General features: G+C 47.5%; 1 protein-coding gene across 9 annotated transcripts in view; it reads left to right on the top strand.

Moving 5' to 3' along the window:
• GID8 (GID complex subunit 8 homolog) overlaps window positions 1–18,809 on the top strand; it is a 129,173-nt gene that overhangs the window by 77,837 nt on the left and 32,527 nt on the right. For all 9 annotated transcript variants that reach the window (XM_033963635.1, XM_033963630.1, XM_033963633.1 and 6 more), the window contains one exon: window positions 14,389–14,585. In XM_033963635.1, coding sequence (XP_033819526.1) covers window positions 14,389–14,585 — 197 coding nt within the window. The remainder of the gene's footprint in view (window positions 1–14,388; window positions 14,586–18,809) is intronic.

The following is an 18,809-nucleotide window of genomic DNA, read 5'->3' as shown; positions in this document are numbered from 1 at the left end:
TAGATTTCCCAGGACAAGCAGGCAGCATATTCTCAATATGTGGGTGACGTCATTCACGGAGCCCCTCAGCGGACAGCCTCGCAAGCAGACTTGCTTGAAGATCTTTTAAGATCTCGCGAGTGCTGCAAAGCGCATGCGCGCGTGCCTTCCCGCCCGAGTCAGGTCGCGCGTCTCCTCAGCGTCCCCTCAGTTCTTAGTTTTCTGCAGAGCCAAGAAGCCCTGTTTCTCAGCTCTGCAGTTTCAACTAAGTGCCTTCTTGCACAGCGGCTTTTTTTTTTTTCTTCGTTTATTTTAATTTCTTTTATTAAAGTCGCTGCATCTTTAAAAAACAAAAAACAACTTTCTTTTTTTCCCATCTGTCTTCGTCCGACGGGACTTGGGCTTAGGTCCTGCTGCCGGGCCTCGTTCGGCTGCGGCTGTCTTTTGCCTATGTCCCGGTCTCTTACCAGTTTTAAAAAGTGTAGCCAGTGTTGCCGGGCCATCTTATTAACCGACCCCCATCGTTGGTGCATTCATTGCTTAGGATCTCAACATTGTCCTCAGTCCTGCCCACGCTGTGCTACCCTTCAGAAACGAGCTCTTCGCAGATGTCGTGCAAAAATCGAGCTTTTCGGGCCTATGGAGCAGTCTGCGGAGAAGGCCTCAGCCTCAGTGATGGCCTCGTCTACCAAGCCCTCAAACCCGAGCAAATCGCCCTCGATCTCGAAAGCCTCGTCTGCTGTGCCTCTTAAGGTCCCATCCTCAGGCAAGTCTCCTCTTCGTTCCACAGGTACGTTACCTAAGAAGCCTCCAGCTGAGTCTCAGGCAATCCAGGCAACGAGTGCAGTCATGCCAGCCTCTACGAGACCCTCATCCAAGCGTGCCTCCAAACATAGGGAATACTCATCATCGAGATTGCCCTCATTGGAGCGCACTGCTGCACCTCAAAGACCAGATCCATTGGTCTTGGTGCCTGCCTTCGAGGGCATGCTGAAAGCTATATTGACCACACAGATTACATCGGTCTTTGCTCAGCTTGCCCCTGCCTTGGCCCTGCTCCTGCTCCCTGCAAGCCAACCTGAGCATACTATCGAGGCACCTCAAGACAAGCCTTGTCAGTCTCGGCCATTGCCCTCCAGTGACTCCTCGCCTCGTCCTTCCAGGTCCAAGTCTCCAGCTCTTCGATCTATTGGTGATGAAGTAGACAGACCTCATTTGAGGCATTTGCCAAAGCATACCTCATCCTCGAGGCACCTAGCTTCCAAGAAGCCTAAAGAGTCTCCTCGTAGAAGTAGAGAGTCTCACAAGGTTATACGGTCTCCTACGCCTCGATTGTCGAGGCCCCTTCGAAGCCCAGGTATAGGTCTCGACCTCTGAAGCCTTCAACACCTCCTGCTTCTCCACCTTGATGTTGAGGACTTCTCCCACAACCATGAGGCACGAGTCCAGGCTCTCAATTCCTCGTACTCCTGGGACTTCTCCATGGAGGCTTCTGAAACGTAAGCACTCTCTGACTCCGCCTATATCATACAGCGGAACTTCTTCTGTGACTCTTACGTTAGATACTGACATGCCTTCTCAATACTCCAGAGAAGCTTCTCCATCTTACTTGGCGGCGCCTCGATCTCGCTCCTCTTCACCTCATGAGGAGTCCTCAGCATCCAAATCAACATCTTTCTCAAGATTCATCTTGGATATGAGTACAGCTCTTCAGCTTGATCTCTAGTCTGAGTATACTCGAGTATTTGGCTGAAATGGAGTTACCCCATCTGCCAAAAGAATCCTTGAGACTTCCCATAAATCCTGTCTTAAAACAGACTTTTCTCAGGAATCTCGAGACTCCATATTTAATCCCTGCTATTCCCTCTAAAATGGAATCTCGCTATTGTACGGTTCCTTGCAAGGGGTTTGAGAAGCCTTGGTGGTGGAGTCTTCTCTTAAAAAATCTAATCCCTCCAGGGTTTATGTGACGGTCCCTCCAGGCAGGGAGGGCCGCAAATTCCATGATGGCGAATAGAATCCTCAATTACAACTTCATCTTTACCTCTTATTTCAAGTATGGCATTAAACTTATGCCCAACTTTTTTCCTGACTTGCCCTTGGATCGTCTACCTGCATTTAAGTACTTCAGCAGATGTTTTCACAAATACGTCTTTACATGCTTCAAGCTACTTATGATGCCTTAGAAATGTCATCTAGGGTTACTGCCTTCGCTGTAGCAATGCGCCCTTTGGCTTGGTTACGTATTGTGGATATGGATCCTAATCTACAGGACCGTCTAGCTAATTTACCCTGCCAGGGTACTGAGCTTTTTGACGATTCCATCGAGGCTGCTACCAAGTGTCTCTCTGAACATGAGCGATCATTTGCCTCTTTGGTGTGGCCAAAGGCTAAAACTCCAGCTGCTAAGCCTTATAAGCTGCCTCCACGACGTTACCCTCAGAAGTCAACTCCGGCTTTCTCCAGGCCTCTGCCTAGAAGACAACAGCAGCAACAGTGTCAACAAAAATCTCAGACCCCTGCTGCAGCTAAACCGGCACAGTCCTTTTGACAATCTAGGTCTGAGCATACTGTCCACCTCCATCCATCAGAATTCTCTTCTTCCCATAGGAGGTCGGCTCCATCACTTTATCAACTGTGGGAGCAGATTACATCAGACCTCTGGGTTCTCACCATCATTCGGGAGGGTTATTCACTTCAGTTCCTTCAAGTGCCTCCAGATCTTCTTCCAAGAGAGTTTCCTTCCAGTCTGTCACAACTTCCCCTTCTTCAGGAGGCTCAGGCTCAGGCCCTTCTTCGCCTTCGAGCTGTCAAGGAGGTTCCCATGAACCAAAGGGACACAGGATTTTATTCCCATTATTTTCTAGTCCCAAAGAAGACCTGGGACTTGCTACCTATTCTGGATCTCAGAGCCCTCAACAAGTTTCTAATCAGAAAAATTTTGGATGCTCTCTCTTCCCACATTGTACCCCCTGATGGATCAAGGGGATTGGTTATGCTCTCTAGATCTCAAAGAGGCTTACACTCGTATTCCAATTCATCCAGCCTCTCGCAGATTCCTGAGATTTCAGGTGGGGAATCTCCATCTTCAATACCAAGTTCTTCCTTTCGGACTTGCCTCATCCCCCAGGGTCTTCACGAAGTGCCTCGTTGTGGTAGCCGCAACCCTGCGGATGCATGGTCTTCAGGTGTTTCCATACCTAGATGACTGGCTCATCAAAGCATCGTCTCAACAGGAGGTTATTGTAGCAATCCAACGGACTATTACATTTTTTCAAAGTCTGGGGTTTGAAATCAATTTTCCAAAATCTCAGCTACATCCCTCCCAAACTCTACAGTTTATTAGAGCCATCCTGGACACTGTTCAACTCAGAGCATTCCTGCCTCAATCACGTCAGGACACTCTCATACACCTTTGTCATCAATTATCTTCCCTCTCATCAATATTAGCAAGACAAATGATTCTTCTCGGTCACATGGCTTCTACAGTTCACGTGACTCCTTTTGCCAGACTTGATTGCAGAATTCCTCAGTGGACTCTGGTGTCTGAGTGGCAGCAAGCTTCAGATCCACTCTGAACACTTTACAGTAACCCCTTCGTTGAGACAGTCTTTTCAGTGGTGGATGCTCTCTTCCAATCTTTCCAGAGGTTTGCTATTCCACACGCCCCCTCATCAGAAGGTTCTCACAACAGATTCATCAACCTACGCTTGGGGAGCTCATCTCGATGGTCTCCGTACTCAAGGCCATTGGTCCAGCACCGATTGTCAATGTCAAATCAATCTGTTGGAACTCAGAGCGATCTTCAGTGCTCTCAAAGCTTTTCAACATCTTCTCCACGACTATGTAGTCCTGGTTCGCACGGACAACCAAATTGCCATGTACTATGTCAACAAGCAGGGAGGCAAGGGCTCCTTCTCTGTGTCAAGAAGCTCTGAAACTTTGGAAGTGGGCCGTTCTTTACAACATCTTCCTCAGAGCTGTCTACATTCAAGGAAAACAAAACTGCTTGGCGGACAAATAGTTGTCTTCTACAACCTCACGAATAATTCCTCATCTCTATGTCAAGTGTTTGCGCAATGGGGGACTCTGCAGATAGACCTCTTTGCGTCTCCCCACAACAACAAGCTGCCTCAATTTTGCTCAAGGATATACTCTTCTTATTGCCTCAAGGCAGATGCTTTCCTTCTGGACTGGATGAATCGATTTCTCTATGTGTTCCCTCCATTCCCTCTGATTCTTAAGACTCTTGTCAAACTCAAGACGAAACGTGCCACCATGATTCTGATAGCTCCTCGGTGGCCCTGACAACTGTGGTACTCCCTTCTACATCAATTCATCACCAGGGAGCCTCTACTTCTACCAGTATTTCCCTCTCTGCTTACACAGAGTCAAGGGTCTCTGCTTCATCTCAACCAGATTTATGAAAGGACTTTTCAATGTCAATCTATCTCTCAAGCTTCCTCTGGTGGTTTGGGACCTCAAACTGGTTCTTACTCACTTGATGAGATCTCCATTCGAACCAATAGATGTGGCTAATCTTAAATATCTTATTTGGAAAGTGGTATTTCTCATTGCACTCACCTCTGCCAACCGTGTTGGTGAACTACAAGCTTTAGTAGCAGATCCACCTTTCACTGTTTTCCATCATGACAAGGTGGTCCTTCGTACTCATCCAAAATTCTTACCTAAAGTGGTCTCAGAATTTCATCTTAATCAATCCATCGTCCTTCCAGTGTTTTTTCCAAAGCCTCATTCTCATCCTGTAGAAATAGTGCTCCATACTCTGGACTGTAAATGTGCTTTGGCTTTCTACTTGCAACGCACTCAACCTCACAGAACTTCGCCTCAACTTTTCATCTCCTTCGATCCAAACAGGTTGGGGCATCCTGTTTCCAAACGAACCATCTCCAACTGGATGGCTGGTTGCATCTCTTTCTGCTATGCTCAGGCTGGTCTCCCTCTGTTGGGTCGAGTCACGGGCCATAGAGTTAGAGCGATGGCGGTATCTGTAGCTTTCCTCAGATCAACTCCTATTGAGGAAATCTGCAAGGCTGCCACTTGGTCCTCGGTTCATACTTTCACCTCTCATTATTGTCTGGATACTTTTCCCAGAAGACGGCCATTTTGGCCAGTCAGTCTTACAACATTTATTCTCCTAAATTGCCAACTCTCCCACTATCCCATTCTTGCTAGCTTGGAGGTCGCCCACATGTTGAGAATATGCTGCCTGCTTGTCCTGGGATAAAGCACAGTTACTTACCGTAACAATTGTTATCCAGGGACAGCAGGCAGAAATTCTCACAACCCACCCACCTCCCCTGGTTGGCTTCTTAGGTAGCTATCTGAATTGAGGAGACGCGCGACCTGACGCAGGCGGGAAGGCACAGGCACAGGTGCTGTGCAGCACTCGTGAGCTCTTAAAAGGTCTTCAAGCAAGTCTGTTTGCGAGGCTATCCGCTGCGGGGCTCCGAGGATGATGTCACCCACATGTTGAGAATATCTGCCTGCTGTCCTTGGATAACAACTGTTATGGTAAGTAACTGTGCTCATTCTGCACATGCTGTGTAGATTTCAGGGCAATAGAGAAGGAAGTAATCCGCTGCACAGTGGTCACTTCCTCCTGTGCTGGCTTAGACCCGACTGTTTATGTGAATTGCTGTCTTGCATGCGCAGAATTCTGCCAGGAGTATTTAAAGGAACAAACCAATTTGCAATACTGCTGCTATTCAAGAGGCTTGTGCCACGCATATTGTCTATTTAAAGAGGCAATTAAAAGCATATGCTATGATGAGTTTAGCAAGTGAAAAGGTTAATAAGATTAAAATAATAAGCTGCAGCAATCTCACATGCAGATCCTTCAACAACATAACATTATAATGGCAACAATAGAGTTTATTCTGTTGCAAAGACATAGGAGTCTGTACTGTAGCTGTTGTTTTCCCATAGTCGTGAACTTTGCAGAAGGGTGTCACTAAAATCTTCCAGCTCCTCCTTCAGCAGTAGAGAATAGTTCTCCCTTCAGGTTTTCCTTTTGTAAACAAACTGAGAAGATGTGTTCTGATCTGCTCTGCTGCTTATTCTTACTTTCAGATATTTTTGCAGTTTGTGTGTTTTTCCTGTGTGATTTCTGTGCTTGGAGGTTCCCTTCATGGGTACTGCACAGGGGAAAGGATGCAATCCCGCATGGGTGGACTGCTGCTCACAGGCCAATCTCACCCTGAGTACCTGTGGAGCCAACCTGCTTTGACTTGGGGTCTGTTCCCCTGGGAGCTTGCTCACCTGCTAATTTATCAGAGGCTTGAGCGCAGGCTGTATGGCGGATAGGAAATAGGGAGTGGGGGTAAATGAACAATACTCGGACTGGAAGAGCGTCACCAGTGGGGTACCGCAGGGCTCGGTGCTTGGTCCCGTGCTCTTCAACATATTTATAAACAATCTAGAAACTGGTACTACGAGTGAGGTGATTAAATTTGCAGACGATATGAAGTTATTCAGAGTAGTGAAGACACAGTGGGATTGCGAAGATCTGCAACGTGACATAACCATGCTCGAGAAATGGGCAGCAACATGGCAAATAAGATTCAACGTGGATAAGTGTAAGGTGATGCATGTCGGTAACAAAAATCTCATACACGAATACAGGATGTCTGGGGCGGTACTTGGAGAGACCCCCCCCCCAGGAAAGAGACTTGGGAGTACTGGTCGACAAGTCTTCAAAACATGCATCATTCACCGTATACTTTATGGAAACTCCGCGGCTCCTCTCATCCAGCTCTTCTCCAAGGCATGGTCTACTTCCCGCAGAACCCTCAACAGAATACTTCTAAATCTCCCTTCCCACAAAAAATCTGCAATACAAACGTGTTTTCCACTCCATGCTCACCTTTCTAGCCGTAAAAACTTGGAATGACCTTACTGAAATGACCAGGATGGAACCTAACCACACCATATTCCGGAAGAAACTGAAAACTCATCTATTTGACACTTAATCACATTTTTCCTCTCCTCCCCCCTCCACCCCTCTCCCTCCCCCTCCTACCCACCTTTTCTTTTCTCCTACCCCTCCTCCCCCTTCTCCTTCCTCGCTCCCCTCTTTAAGTCGCCTTGAGCCTACCTAGGTATGAGAAATGCAGAAATAGATTAGATAGATCTATTTATTTATTCCACTTATTGTCTAAGTAATTTTTCATTCAGGTACTGAAGCATTTTTCCATATTTGTTCTGGTGGGCTCACACGCTGTCTAATGTACCTGGGGCAATGGGGGATTAAGTGACTTGTCCAGGTTCACAAGGAACAGCATGGGTTTGAACCCACAACATGAGGGTGCCGAGATGTCCTGTCTGTCCAAATTAGATTGTAAGCTCTTTTGAGCAGGGACTGTCTATTAAATATTAAATGTATAGCACTGCATATGCCTTTCAGCGCTATAGAAATAATAAATAGTAGTAATAGTGTCCCATTGATTGTCTTCCTACCACCAGGTCTCTGAGATGCCTATTATATCTACCGTATTTTCACGTAGATAACGCGCACCCGTGTAAAACGCGCACACGGGTATAGCACGCGAAAAACACAAATTTATGTACAGAAATTTTTATATACCGCGCACACCCGTATACCGCGCATGCTGCCCGACTCTCCTTTCGCCCGCCCGACTCTCCTCTGGCCACCCCGACTCTCCTTTCGCCCGCCCTGACTCTCCTCTCCCCCTTGAAGTCCTGTCCCCACCCTGAAAGCCTGATGCCCCCCCGACGTCCGATTCCCCCCCCCCCCCCCGCAGGACCGCTGGCACCCCCACCCCGAAGGACCGCTCACCCGCACCCCCACCCTGAAGGACCGCTCGCACACCCACAGCCTCCCGACCCCCCCATCATGTAGAAGCTCCTACCGGTGTCCTGCTGCTTCCTCTTTGCGGTCCCGACTCCCCGACACGATCGGGGCAAGAGGGAGCTCAAGCCCTCTTGCCCCAGCCAACCGCGGCACCCCCGACACGATCGGGGCAAGAGGGAGCTCAAGCCCTCTTGCCCCGCCGACTCCCCGACAATATCGGGCCAGGAGGGAGCCCAAGTCCTCCTGGCCCTGGCGACCCCCCCGCTAGTTGTTCGGGCCAGGAGGGAGCCCAAACCCTCCTGGCCAACCCCCTACCCCCACCCCGCACTACATTACGGGCAGGAGGGATCCCAGGCCCTCCTTCCCTCGACGCAAACCCCCCTCCCCCCAACGACCGCCCCCCCCAAGAACCTCCGACCCCCACGACACCCCCACCCCCCTTCCCCGTACCTTTGTGTAGTTGACCGGACAGACGGGAGCCAAACCCGCCTGTCCGGCAGGCAGCCAACGACGGAATGAGGCCGGATTGGCCCATCCGTCCCAAAGCTCCGCCTACTGGTGGGGCCTAAGGCGCCTGGGCCAATCAGAATAGGCCCGGGAGCCTTAGGTCCCTCCTGGGGGCGGGGCCTTGGGCACATGGTCGGGTTGGGCCCATGTGCCTCAGGCCCCGCCCCCAGGTGGGACCTAAGGCTCCCGGAACTATTCTGATTGGCCCAGGCGCCTTAGGCCCCACCAGTAGGCGGAGCTTTGGGACGGATGGGCCAATCCGGCCTCATTCCGTCGTTGGCTGCCTGCCGGACAGGCGGGTTTGGCTCCTGTCTATCCGGCCAACTACACAAAGGTACGGGGAAGGGGGGTGGGGGTGTCGCGGGGGTCGGCCAGGGGGGTTGCGGGTCGGCTGTGGGGGCGGTCGGAGGTTCTTGGGGGGGCGGTCGTTGGGGGGAGGGGGTTTGCGTCGAGGGTAGGAGGGCCTGGGATCCCTCCTGCCCGTAATGTAGTGCGGGGTGGGGGTAGGGGTTCGCCGTGGCCAGGAGGGTTTGGGCTCCCTCCTGGCCCGAACAACTAGCGGGGGGGGGGGGGGGTTGCCAGGGCCAGGAGGACTTGGGCTCCCTCCTGGCCCGATATTGTCGGGGAGTTGGGGAGTCGGCGGGGCAAGAGGGCTTAGGCTCCCTTTTGCCCCGATCGTGTCGGGGGTGCCGCGGTTGGCTGGGGCAAGAGGGCTTGAGCTCCCTCTTGCCCCGATCGTGTCGGGGGTGCCGCGGTTGGCTGGGGCAAGAGGGCTTGAGCTCTCTCTTGCCCCGATCGTATCGGGTGTCGGGACCGCCAAGAGGAAGCAGCAGGACACCGGTAGGAGCTTCTACATGATGGGGGGGGGGGTCGGGAGGCTGTGGGGGTGCGAGCGGTCCTTCAGGGTTGGGGTGCGGGTGGGAGTGCGTGCGAGTGGTCCTTCGGGGTGGGGGTGCGGGTGCGTGCGAGCGGTCCTTCGGGGTGGGGGTGCGAGCGGTCCTGCGGGGGGGTTGAATCGGACGTCGGGGGGGAACTATGTTAAAAAAAAATTTGTACAACGCGCTGATGCGTATAACGTGCAAGGGTATGCGCGGTACGTAAAAACCACGTATAACGCGCACGTTATATGCGCGAAAATACGGTACTTCGTCATTCAGTGCTATGTACTCTAACTTTCCTACTTTATTTTCTAGACTTCTAGCATTTGTATACAGACACTTTAAAATTGTGTTTTTTCCCTTATATCTAAAGGCTGCTGAGAAGATGACAGGAAAAATTGAGTCTCTTACTCTGCCTTCCTCTTAAACCCTCCTGGCTTTCTTTCGCCATTATTGAAACCACTCTATTGAGACTCCCTAAATCTCCTGTTTCAATAGTATCCTTCAAAGATACTTTACACTGAACCATCCGTTCCTGGGGAACTGTTGGCTTTACCCCCATCTCAGTTTAAAAGCTCCTCTATCTATCTAGCAGCCTGGTTCCATCCCAGTAAAGGTAGAGTCTGTCCTTTTGGAACAAGCTCCTCTTTTCCCTGAAGATTTCCCAGTTCCTAACAAATCTAAATCTCTCATCCCTACACCTGCACCATCATCTCAACCACGCATTGAGACGTCAGAGCACTACCTGCCTCTTGGGTCCAAGTTTATTTAAAAAAAAAAAAAAATTGGTATCCTGCAATACGGTTATAACTAAGCAGCTTACAAGCTAATATAAAATTATCCTATTAGAAGATAGTGTTTCTTAAAATAACAATAAGTGAGGGTCATAGGGGGAACTACAATTTAAAATGGGAAACGTGGGAAAGGAAAACACAGAAAGATTGAATGATTGTCTTCCAGAAATTTCCTTAAGCTGGGAAATCTAATTTTATGTATAAGTAATGCGCATGGAACTAGAAGCATTTCTGAAAATGCTACCCTTGAGGTTTTGGATTTCAGCTTTCTATCTAAGAGTCTAAATTTGGCTTCCAGAACCTCCCTCCCACATTTTCCTGTGTCATTGGTACCAAAACAGCCAGCTCTCCCCCAGCACTATCTAAAATCCTATCTAAGTGATGCCTGAGGTCTACCACCTTTGCATCATGCAGGAAAGTAACCCGGTGATTCTCACGCTCACCAGCCACCCAGCTATCTACATGCCTAATGATCACATCACCAACTACAACAGCTGTCTTAACCCTTCCCTCCTGAGTAAAATCCCCTGGAGACGCATCCCTGGTGCAAGAGGATATTGCATCCCCTGGTGGCAGGTCCTGGCTACAGGATTATTTCCTATTTCACCAGGGTGATGCTTTCCTTTTTAGTAGATCTCCTTCCTTCAAGGCAGAACATGGGCTGCCAGACTGGAGGTGGGTCTTCTCTACAACATCCCTGTAGGTCTTTTCTTTGTATTTTTCTGTCTCCCTCAGCTCCACCAAATCTGCTACTCTAGCCTCAAAGGAATGTACTTTTCTGTTGTCCCTTACAGATTCCATATACTAGGTGTTTATCCCAACCTGTAATCCGGGAGTTGCAGAAATCCACAAACGTTTCTGAGCACATGTTCCACCCCCTTTACCTGAGAGCAAGCAAACATATGCAGTTACAATTTTTTCAAGCAATCTGTGTAGAAGTCTTTGCAGTTGCTCTGCTTTTTTTTAAATTTTTATTATTTTTTCGCTTAAAGTTTGTTTTCTCGGTGGCTTTAGTGCCTTGAGACCCCTTCCAGGTGGTCCCCTGTTGGAGGAAAGGATATAGTCCCACAGTGCCGGCTGCCGCTTCACAGAGAAACTCTGGTGGAGCCAGCCTGCTGTGTACCACCATTTCTAGACTCGGTCCCTTCCCCTGGGAGTCTGCTTGCTGGTGACCTTGTCACAGGTTCAAGTGCAGGCTGTGTGTGTCTGGAGTGAAACCCACCCGTGTTTCAAGGCGCAGGCTACCTTTCCCGCCCCGACTGCATGAATGAGGATCCGTGGGGGCGGAGGTCATAGTCTGTTTCTGGCAGTCCGAAGATTTCAAGTCTGGATCCATTTGGAGCTGTTTCTGAGGCAGAAAATCCTTTTCCTCCACTCTAATGCTGTTTCTGCTGACACTCTGGCACTGCATACTGTGAGTAAACCTCCATTATCTCCTATGGGAACTTCGGGGGTGGCTTGTAAAATGATTTTAAAGTCATTTTTCACATTTGTGAGGGTAGGGTTCAGGTCTCCCCAGACCCCAAATCATTATTTTTTTTATTTTTAGGTTTTTGTTTTTTGCTTCCTCTCTCTGTGGTCTCCGCAGTTTTATTTCCTTTAGATACCGCTCCGCTGGTGGATTCAGGGGGAGGATCTCCAGGGCAAACCTTCAGATTACAGAGTGGATCGCTCTCATGATGGATGCAAGCCTGTCGGGCTGGGGTGCTCACTGTGGGGAGTGCTCCATTCAGGGGCAGTGGACTCTGCATCAGAAGCATTGGTTGATCAATCGTCTGAAGCTTCAGGCTATTTGGCATATGTAAATCGTCAAGGGAACATGAGAAGCGCTCCCTTGGGCCAGGAAACTCGCATGCTGTTTCGCTGGGTGGAGGTGTATTTTCTGTCTCTCTCTGCCGTGCATGTGGCCAGAGTCGACAATATACTGACAGACTTCCTCAGTCAACAAGTCCTGGACCTGGGAGAATGGTCTCTCTCACAAAAAGCATTCCGTCTTATTGTGCAGCGCTGGGGCCAACCACAAATGGACTTTAAGGCATGGAAGTGTAGGTCTGGATGCCTTGGTTCAGTCCTGGCCAGCTCATGACCTCTTATGTGTTCCCTCCATGGCCTCTGGTTGGTTGGGTCATCTGCCAGATAGCTTCACATCCTGGCCTAATGATTCTAGTGGCTCCGGACTGACCTCATCGTCTGTGATATGCAGATCTCGTATGTCTTCAGCAAGACCGGAAGCTCAAGCTCCCTCATTGAGACCTTCTCAGTCAGGGTCCAGTGCCCATGGAGAACTCACAGTGCTTTGGTCTTATGGCATGGCTCTTGAGCACTCAGTCTTGATGGAGCACGGTTATTCTGATGTGTTCGTTTTGACATTTTTGAAGTTCAAGAAACCCTCTACTATGGCTTTTTATGCCAAAGCCTGGAAGGCTTTCCAACAGTGGTGTGCCAAGAACCAGGTAGAGCCTGAACGGGCTCCCATTTTGGTGGTTCTGGCTGTTCTTCAGGCAGGCTTGGATAAAGGTTTAGGTGTGGCCTCCCATAAGGTTCGGGTAGCAGGTCTTTCCTACTTCAGAGCACGTAAGGATTCCAGTTTGCTTACTGCTCATCTCGATGTGACAAGGTTTCTGAGAGGGACACTTCGCTTGCATCCTCCCTTGCATCATCCTTTCCCCCCCCGTGGAATCTTAATATCTTTTTGCTAGGCCTTGTGGAAGCCTCATACAAGCCACTGAAAGATGCTTCTGTTCTAGATCTGATGATCAAGACTGTCTTTCTAGTCACCATTGTCGCGGCATGGCATATTTTGTAGCTTTAGGCTCTTTCGTGAAGGTAACCTTTTCTATGGATCACGGAAATGGGAGTTCTCCGTACAGTACCTTATTTTCTGCCAAAGGTGGTTTCCAATTTCCATGTCCACCAGGAGGCTCGTTTGTCTGTGTTTCACTCCATGGGATCAGAGCAAAAAGGACAGATCTTATGCAAGTTGGATGTCAGGAGAATCTTGCTCCACTACTTGGAGAAGACTAATGACTTTTGGCTGTCTGATCATCTTTGTCCTGACTACTTCATCTTGTCAAGATAGCTTCTAAGACCTCGATTGCTCGTTGGATTCGTATGGCCATTTTCACGACTTACATTGCCTGCGGCAAGCAGTCGCTGGTTTCTCTTAAAGCCCACTCTACTAAAAGTGTCACTGCATTGTGGGTGGAGTCTCGATCGATTTATCCAAATGAAATTTGCAGGGCAGCTACTTGGTCCTCTCTTCATACCGAGTAGATGTGATGGCTCGCTCTGATGTCACTTTTGGGGACCTCGGTTTTGAGGACAGGCTCCTCTGCCCCTTCCTAGATATTCCATTGCTTTGGTAAATCACCTAGAGAATGGAATCCAGAAGGGACGTAACAGAATGGAAGATTAGGTTTTTACCTTCGATAATCTTCTTTGTTAGTCCCTGTAGAATTCCATATGGTTCGACTGCACTGTGTAAACTCAGATGTTGAGAATCACCTGCTTCTCTCTGCCTCTGTTCTCCTTACAGGTTTAAGGATCTTCCAGCCAGTCGACGTATTCTGTGGGGAGATCGCTCTTCTGTTAATATGCATATTACCGATGGCTGTTTCATGTGGTTGTTCATTGCACACAGCATTGTTCCTCAGTTTTTCAGTGCTGCCTTTGCCTGTTTACTTTTTTTTATTTTATTTTGCAGAGCAGACCATAATAGAAATTGTTTATGTTGCCGGGGAGGTTCCCCCGTGCCTCCTTAATTTGTTATGGATTGGTTCCGGTATAGTTGCTTGGCTTTGGGACTGAACTGTAGGAGGGCTCTAACTCTCTCTAAGGTAGGAGGAGCACATGCTCAGAAAAGTGCTTGGATTTCTGCAACTCCCGGACTGCAGGAAGGGACTGAACACCTAGAGTATGGAATCTTGCAGAGACTAACAGAAGATTTCTTTGTGACTCTGTGCAGCATTGCATGCATCTGGTAGCGCTATAGAAATAAATAATAGTAGTAGTAGTAATAGTAGTAAAAACCTGGACTATAATGCATCGTAAACTATTTTTAGATAGTTTTTTTCTTCAAAAATTGAATTAAAATCAAAATTTGATACCTTTTAAAAAAATCTTTGATTATCTAACTGGATTAGACTTTTGTGTATTTACGTAAAGTTGGAATGAAAAAGCAAAAGATTTGGAAACAATAATTGAGTTTTTAAAGCTTGTCTAGTTTGTTTTTATCCACTGTACAATTTAGTATATGAAAGGGTTCTTGCATCGGGGTTTGTTTTTTTATAGTTAAAACATTCTTCAGTTTGGAAAAAATTATGATAGTCTGAAACAATATGTGTTTCCAGATTAAATACATTTGGTATGAGATGATTTTTCTTCTGGTTTATTTTAGAAGGCTTTAAGGAGGCAGCAGAGAAGTTCCGGATGGAATCTGGTATTGAGCCCAGTGTTGATTTAGAAACGCTGGATGAGCGGATAAAAATTCGGGAAATGATACTGAAAGGCCAGATTCAGGAAGCCATTGCATTGATCAACAGTCTTCACCCAGAGCTCCTAGACACAAACCGCTACCTTTACTTTCATTTGCAGGTACAGTAAGTAAGAAATTCTGCTACAGACTTTCTGTACTGCCACTGGGTATAATAGGAAGAAATAGCAGAAATACTGCATACTGTTATGTTAATTTTTTGGCATAATTACTATATTTTCATGCATATAACATACACACCCTTCACGCTATGTGCATGGGTGCTCTGTACCAGTATATTTTTACTAAAATGTGTTAATTGCAAAATTTTGTTTTTAAAACCTTTTTTCTCTTGTTTGGGGATTTTTTTTTTCCAGATTTCATGTAGTAATAATGCCTGTTATCTCAGGATAAGCAGGCAGCATATTCTCACTGATGGGTGACGGCACCGACGGAGCCCCGATATGGACACTTCAAGAACTTGAAAAAAGTTCTTGATGCCTGCACCGCGCATGCGCGAGTGCCTTCCCGCTTGATGTAGGCGTGCAGTCCCTCAGTTTCTTAGTTTCCGCGGAGCTAAGAAGTTGCGCTTCAACGGCTGTTGAAAATTTTTTATTTCACTGCCTTCCCACTCTCACGGTTTACTGACTTTTTGTCAGTTTCTTCTTTTCTTTCATTGAAAAGTTAAAAAAAACCAACAAAAACCCCAAAACAATTATTTTTATTTTTTCCTTTACTGTTGTCGGTTTAGCCTAGTGGGGCCTTATGGATCGCCATTTTGTTTTCTCCCCTCTGCATGGCTCTTGTCCTGGGCTGGTTTTTCCTGCCACTTTTTCCTCTATGCGGTTGTTTTGTTGTGGAACTTGTCTTCACCGACATCCTTCTGTATTTTAACAATATCGGTACCTCGGCCTTGCTGGGTTTTTTTTTCTTCCCTTGCTTTTTTCCTCTTCAGCGCATTTTCATGTGTATTCTCCAGAAGCAGTTTCCCGTCGACGACTTCAGAAATCCGGCACCAGTTGACGCCAGTGATCCGGTACCCAGTGTACATCCGGCACCGCTTCTCCAGTCCGCACCGTCTGTGATGCTTCTTCTTTGGTAAGTTGGTTTTCTCCTTTAGGCTTCAGGTCATTGTAGCAGTGAGTCTACTCCTGCCGACCTTGGTCATTGTAGCAGTGAGTCCAGTCCTGCTGACCTTGTTCAGCCCGATCTCTGGCTCCACTTCTCAGTCAATGACTGTCTTGATGTGGGCATGTTCATCTTGGAAGCGTGGAGCGACACCGATGGTACCGATCATGAGCCAACGGTACTGGTGTTCTCTCCTTTTCTTCTATTCCAGAGCCACACCTATGGTACCGGTCGGAGACCAAGGGTACCGATGTTCTTTCTTTCTCCTCTGGGAGCGGCACCGATGGTACCGTTCATGGACCCCAGGTGCCGATGCTTTTTTTTTTCTACTCTGGAACGACACCATCGGTACTAGTCATGGACCAACGGTACCAGTGTCCTTTTCTCTTTCCTGGAGCACGACGCCCTCGGTACCAGTCATGGACCAACGGTGTAGGTGTCCTTTCCTGTCTGCTCCAGTGGTGCTATGTGCCTTGATACCGGCTTTTTTTCATCTAGGGAGTGTTTCACCTTGGTACCGGCGTTGTATCCATTGGTACCAGTTCTTCCTTTTTAACAGTGTTTTCTTTCATGCCACGATTTCGGTTGGCCTTGGCATATTTTCACTGTAACTGTCAGTGATGTTGACGTTTCTAATTGGTATCGACCTCCCTGCTCGATGTCGACTTCTCTATCGACGTCATGTTTATGTCGTTATTTCTGATCGATGTCGCAGTCCATATCGACATCCAGGTTGATGTCGGACTTTCTTGTCTTCATCATCATGTTCAACTGTGATTCCAGTTGTTTGGGTTGTCAGCCTTGTTTACACCGTATCTTCTAGTGCTGCCCGGTTGAGTTTTTTGATTCCGGGGACATTTTCACTTTGAGTCTTCTCTGCTTTTGATGACTCCTATCCCGTGACACCAGTTGTTGTTACAGTTACCGGCATCGGTATTGTTCCGGTATGGGAAGGCTTTGCAATCATCAAGCTGTATTCGGCCTTCGACATCGACTCCTTAATGGTCTTGGTTTTGACTAGTTGAGAGGCTTGGGGTGTCTTTTGGAACTACGCTCCATCTCTGAAGTGGTGGGTGCTTCTTCATCGCATGTGCTTTTTTCTCTTGAGTGGGGTTCGCAAAGCCTTCATAATTACATGACATATTGTTTTTTTACAGACCTTTCTGTAAATGCATTCCTTTGGGAGTTGACTTTGTACACTCATTTCTTTCCCTATGGAATTTCTTTTCCTTCCTTATACTTTTCTCCTCCAGTGTGGTTTGCTTCCCTTCCTGGATCTCTATGAGGACTTTTTTGGCATGCACTATGAAATAGTTAACATGTGTCTTTGTTTCCCTCCTGGTGGAGTTCCTCCTCACGACGAGTGTGTAGGCCTCTGTCTTTCTGGGCGGAGTGGACAAGGCTAGGGACCGGTTAGCCAAATAGGCTTACTAGATTCCCCTACTGCCTGAATGGTTTTCCTTGGCATACATTTGTGTACGCATTCCATGTAGCTGCTTTTCCATTTCAGTACCTGTTTTTGCAGATCAGATTTTTACAGATCTGATCTGCATCTGAGTGTCTGTTTTTATCATTACTCAACAGGACAGGTTATTGAATATGTCTGATTTGGGGAGGTGTTCCTGGGGCTGTGCTGGAACATGTTTCCTCTACATTATGGACATGGTGAGTTTCTCTGGTGCATCTGTGTAGCAATTTTCATTTTCACAGTGGCTGTCTTATCACTCTACATGTACTCCTACGAGCCTAGGCTCTCTGAGTTTTCTTCATGTGGAGGCTTATTCACTTAATCTTTTCACCCTGCTCTCAGACTCTGATTTCTTTTGAGAGTCTGCGTGGGATCTTAGGCAGTCCTTCCTGTTTTCTCCTGCTAATTCTCCTTGAAGGGTTCTCTTCAATGACTGGTCTTTCTTTTAATTATCAAGGCCACTGGATGACTATAATTTTTCTGGATTTCAGACCTCATGGCTCTGCTGCCTGATTTTCCGGGCAGCCGCTACAGGCTCCTATTCATACGGCTTTCGAGCTGTGTTTTTCAACCGTTCTCCTTACCAGTTTTGTTTTTTTTCCTCCCAGATTATTCAGGGGGGTGTTTGTTTGTGCTGGCCACATCTATTCGATTACAGGGCCTTCTTATTTTTCCATTTTATGAACATCCGGTTTTTTACCCGTTTTTTTTTTCCCTGAGAGATGGTTCAGACGTTTTTCTCACTCATCTCATTTTCTTTAGCTTTTCATTTTCCGTACCCGTATTCATGTCTGTGTTTCTTTGGGGTACTTTTTGACTTTACTCTTCTGAGTGTTTCTTTTTTCAGATTGTTTTCAATCTTACACATGTTTCTTTTAAACCGGCATTCTCCTGTTTCTTTTATGCCATGAGTTGGCACTCCTCAGTGGTCTTTTGTTTTCCAGTGGTACCAGGCGATGGCTTGTCTCTCAAAGCTTGTATATCTTTGATCTCCTCTAGTCTCTACGGAGGTTCCCTTTTCTATTTGTTACCTCCTTGCATGGTCTTCATGCTTGTGGCATATAGTTTCTGCCTGGGGGGTTCATATGGGCATTCTACAGCCTCAGGGTCTTTCGACTGTCAGACATCAGATTTTTCCCTAATTTTTTCTAATTATATTTTCAGGACCTCATGATTTTCATCATCTACTCTGTCCTCAAATCCTCCTTCCTTGCACAGTCAATTCAGGGATTTTACACTACATGTAATTGAGCAAGGAGTCTAGAGCTCTCTCCTGTTATGTCAGGAGGCCCTGTTTTTGTGACCTTGGAGATGATTGGCCATCTGCTCTTGCTGCTATTCATGGGGAGTTGAATTTTCTAGCAGCCAATTTCAGCAGGATTCTTTAATCCTTTTACTTCAGGATTTTTCTTCGTCTGGCAACGGTTATTTTTCTTCTGGATTGGGCGAGCATGTTTTTATATGCAGTCCCTTTGCTTCTTCTCCTGTTGCACTTTTTCATTAAGCTCACGAGAGCTGTTACCACCATGATGCAAAGTGACCCAGTCAACATGGGTTCTCCCTTCTTCGTCCACTCAAATTTTTGGAGCCCTTTCTTCTCATTTTCCTGCTCGGTTCTTTCCGACTCAGGAATCTTTGTTTTCTTCTAATCTTCATTGTTTTTTTCCTTTGGGCTGCGTCCGTTTCATTTTCATTTACATCTTTCTCAGCCCGTTTGTTGATTTCTGCCAGGACACCAACCACTCGCCCT

Source organism: Geotrypetes seraphini, chromosome 11, assembly GCF_902459505.1.
Source record: "Geotrypetes seraphini chromosome 11, aGeoSer1.1, whole genome shotgun sequence".
Taxonomy (NCBI): Eukaryota; Metazoa; Chordata; class Amphibia; order Gymnophiona; family Dermophiidae; genus Geotrypetes; species Geotrypetes seraphini.
The sequence above is the reverse complement of the archived record's forward strand: the minus strand, read 5'-3'. Positions and strand labels throughout refer to the sequence as shown.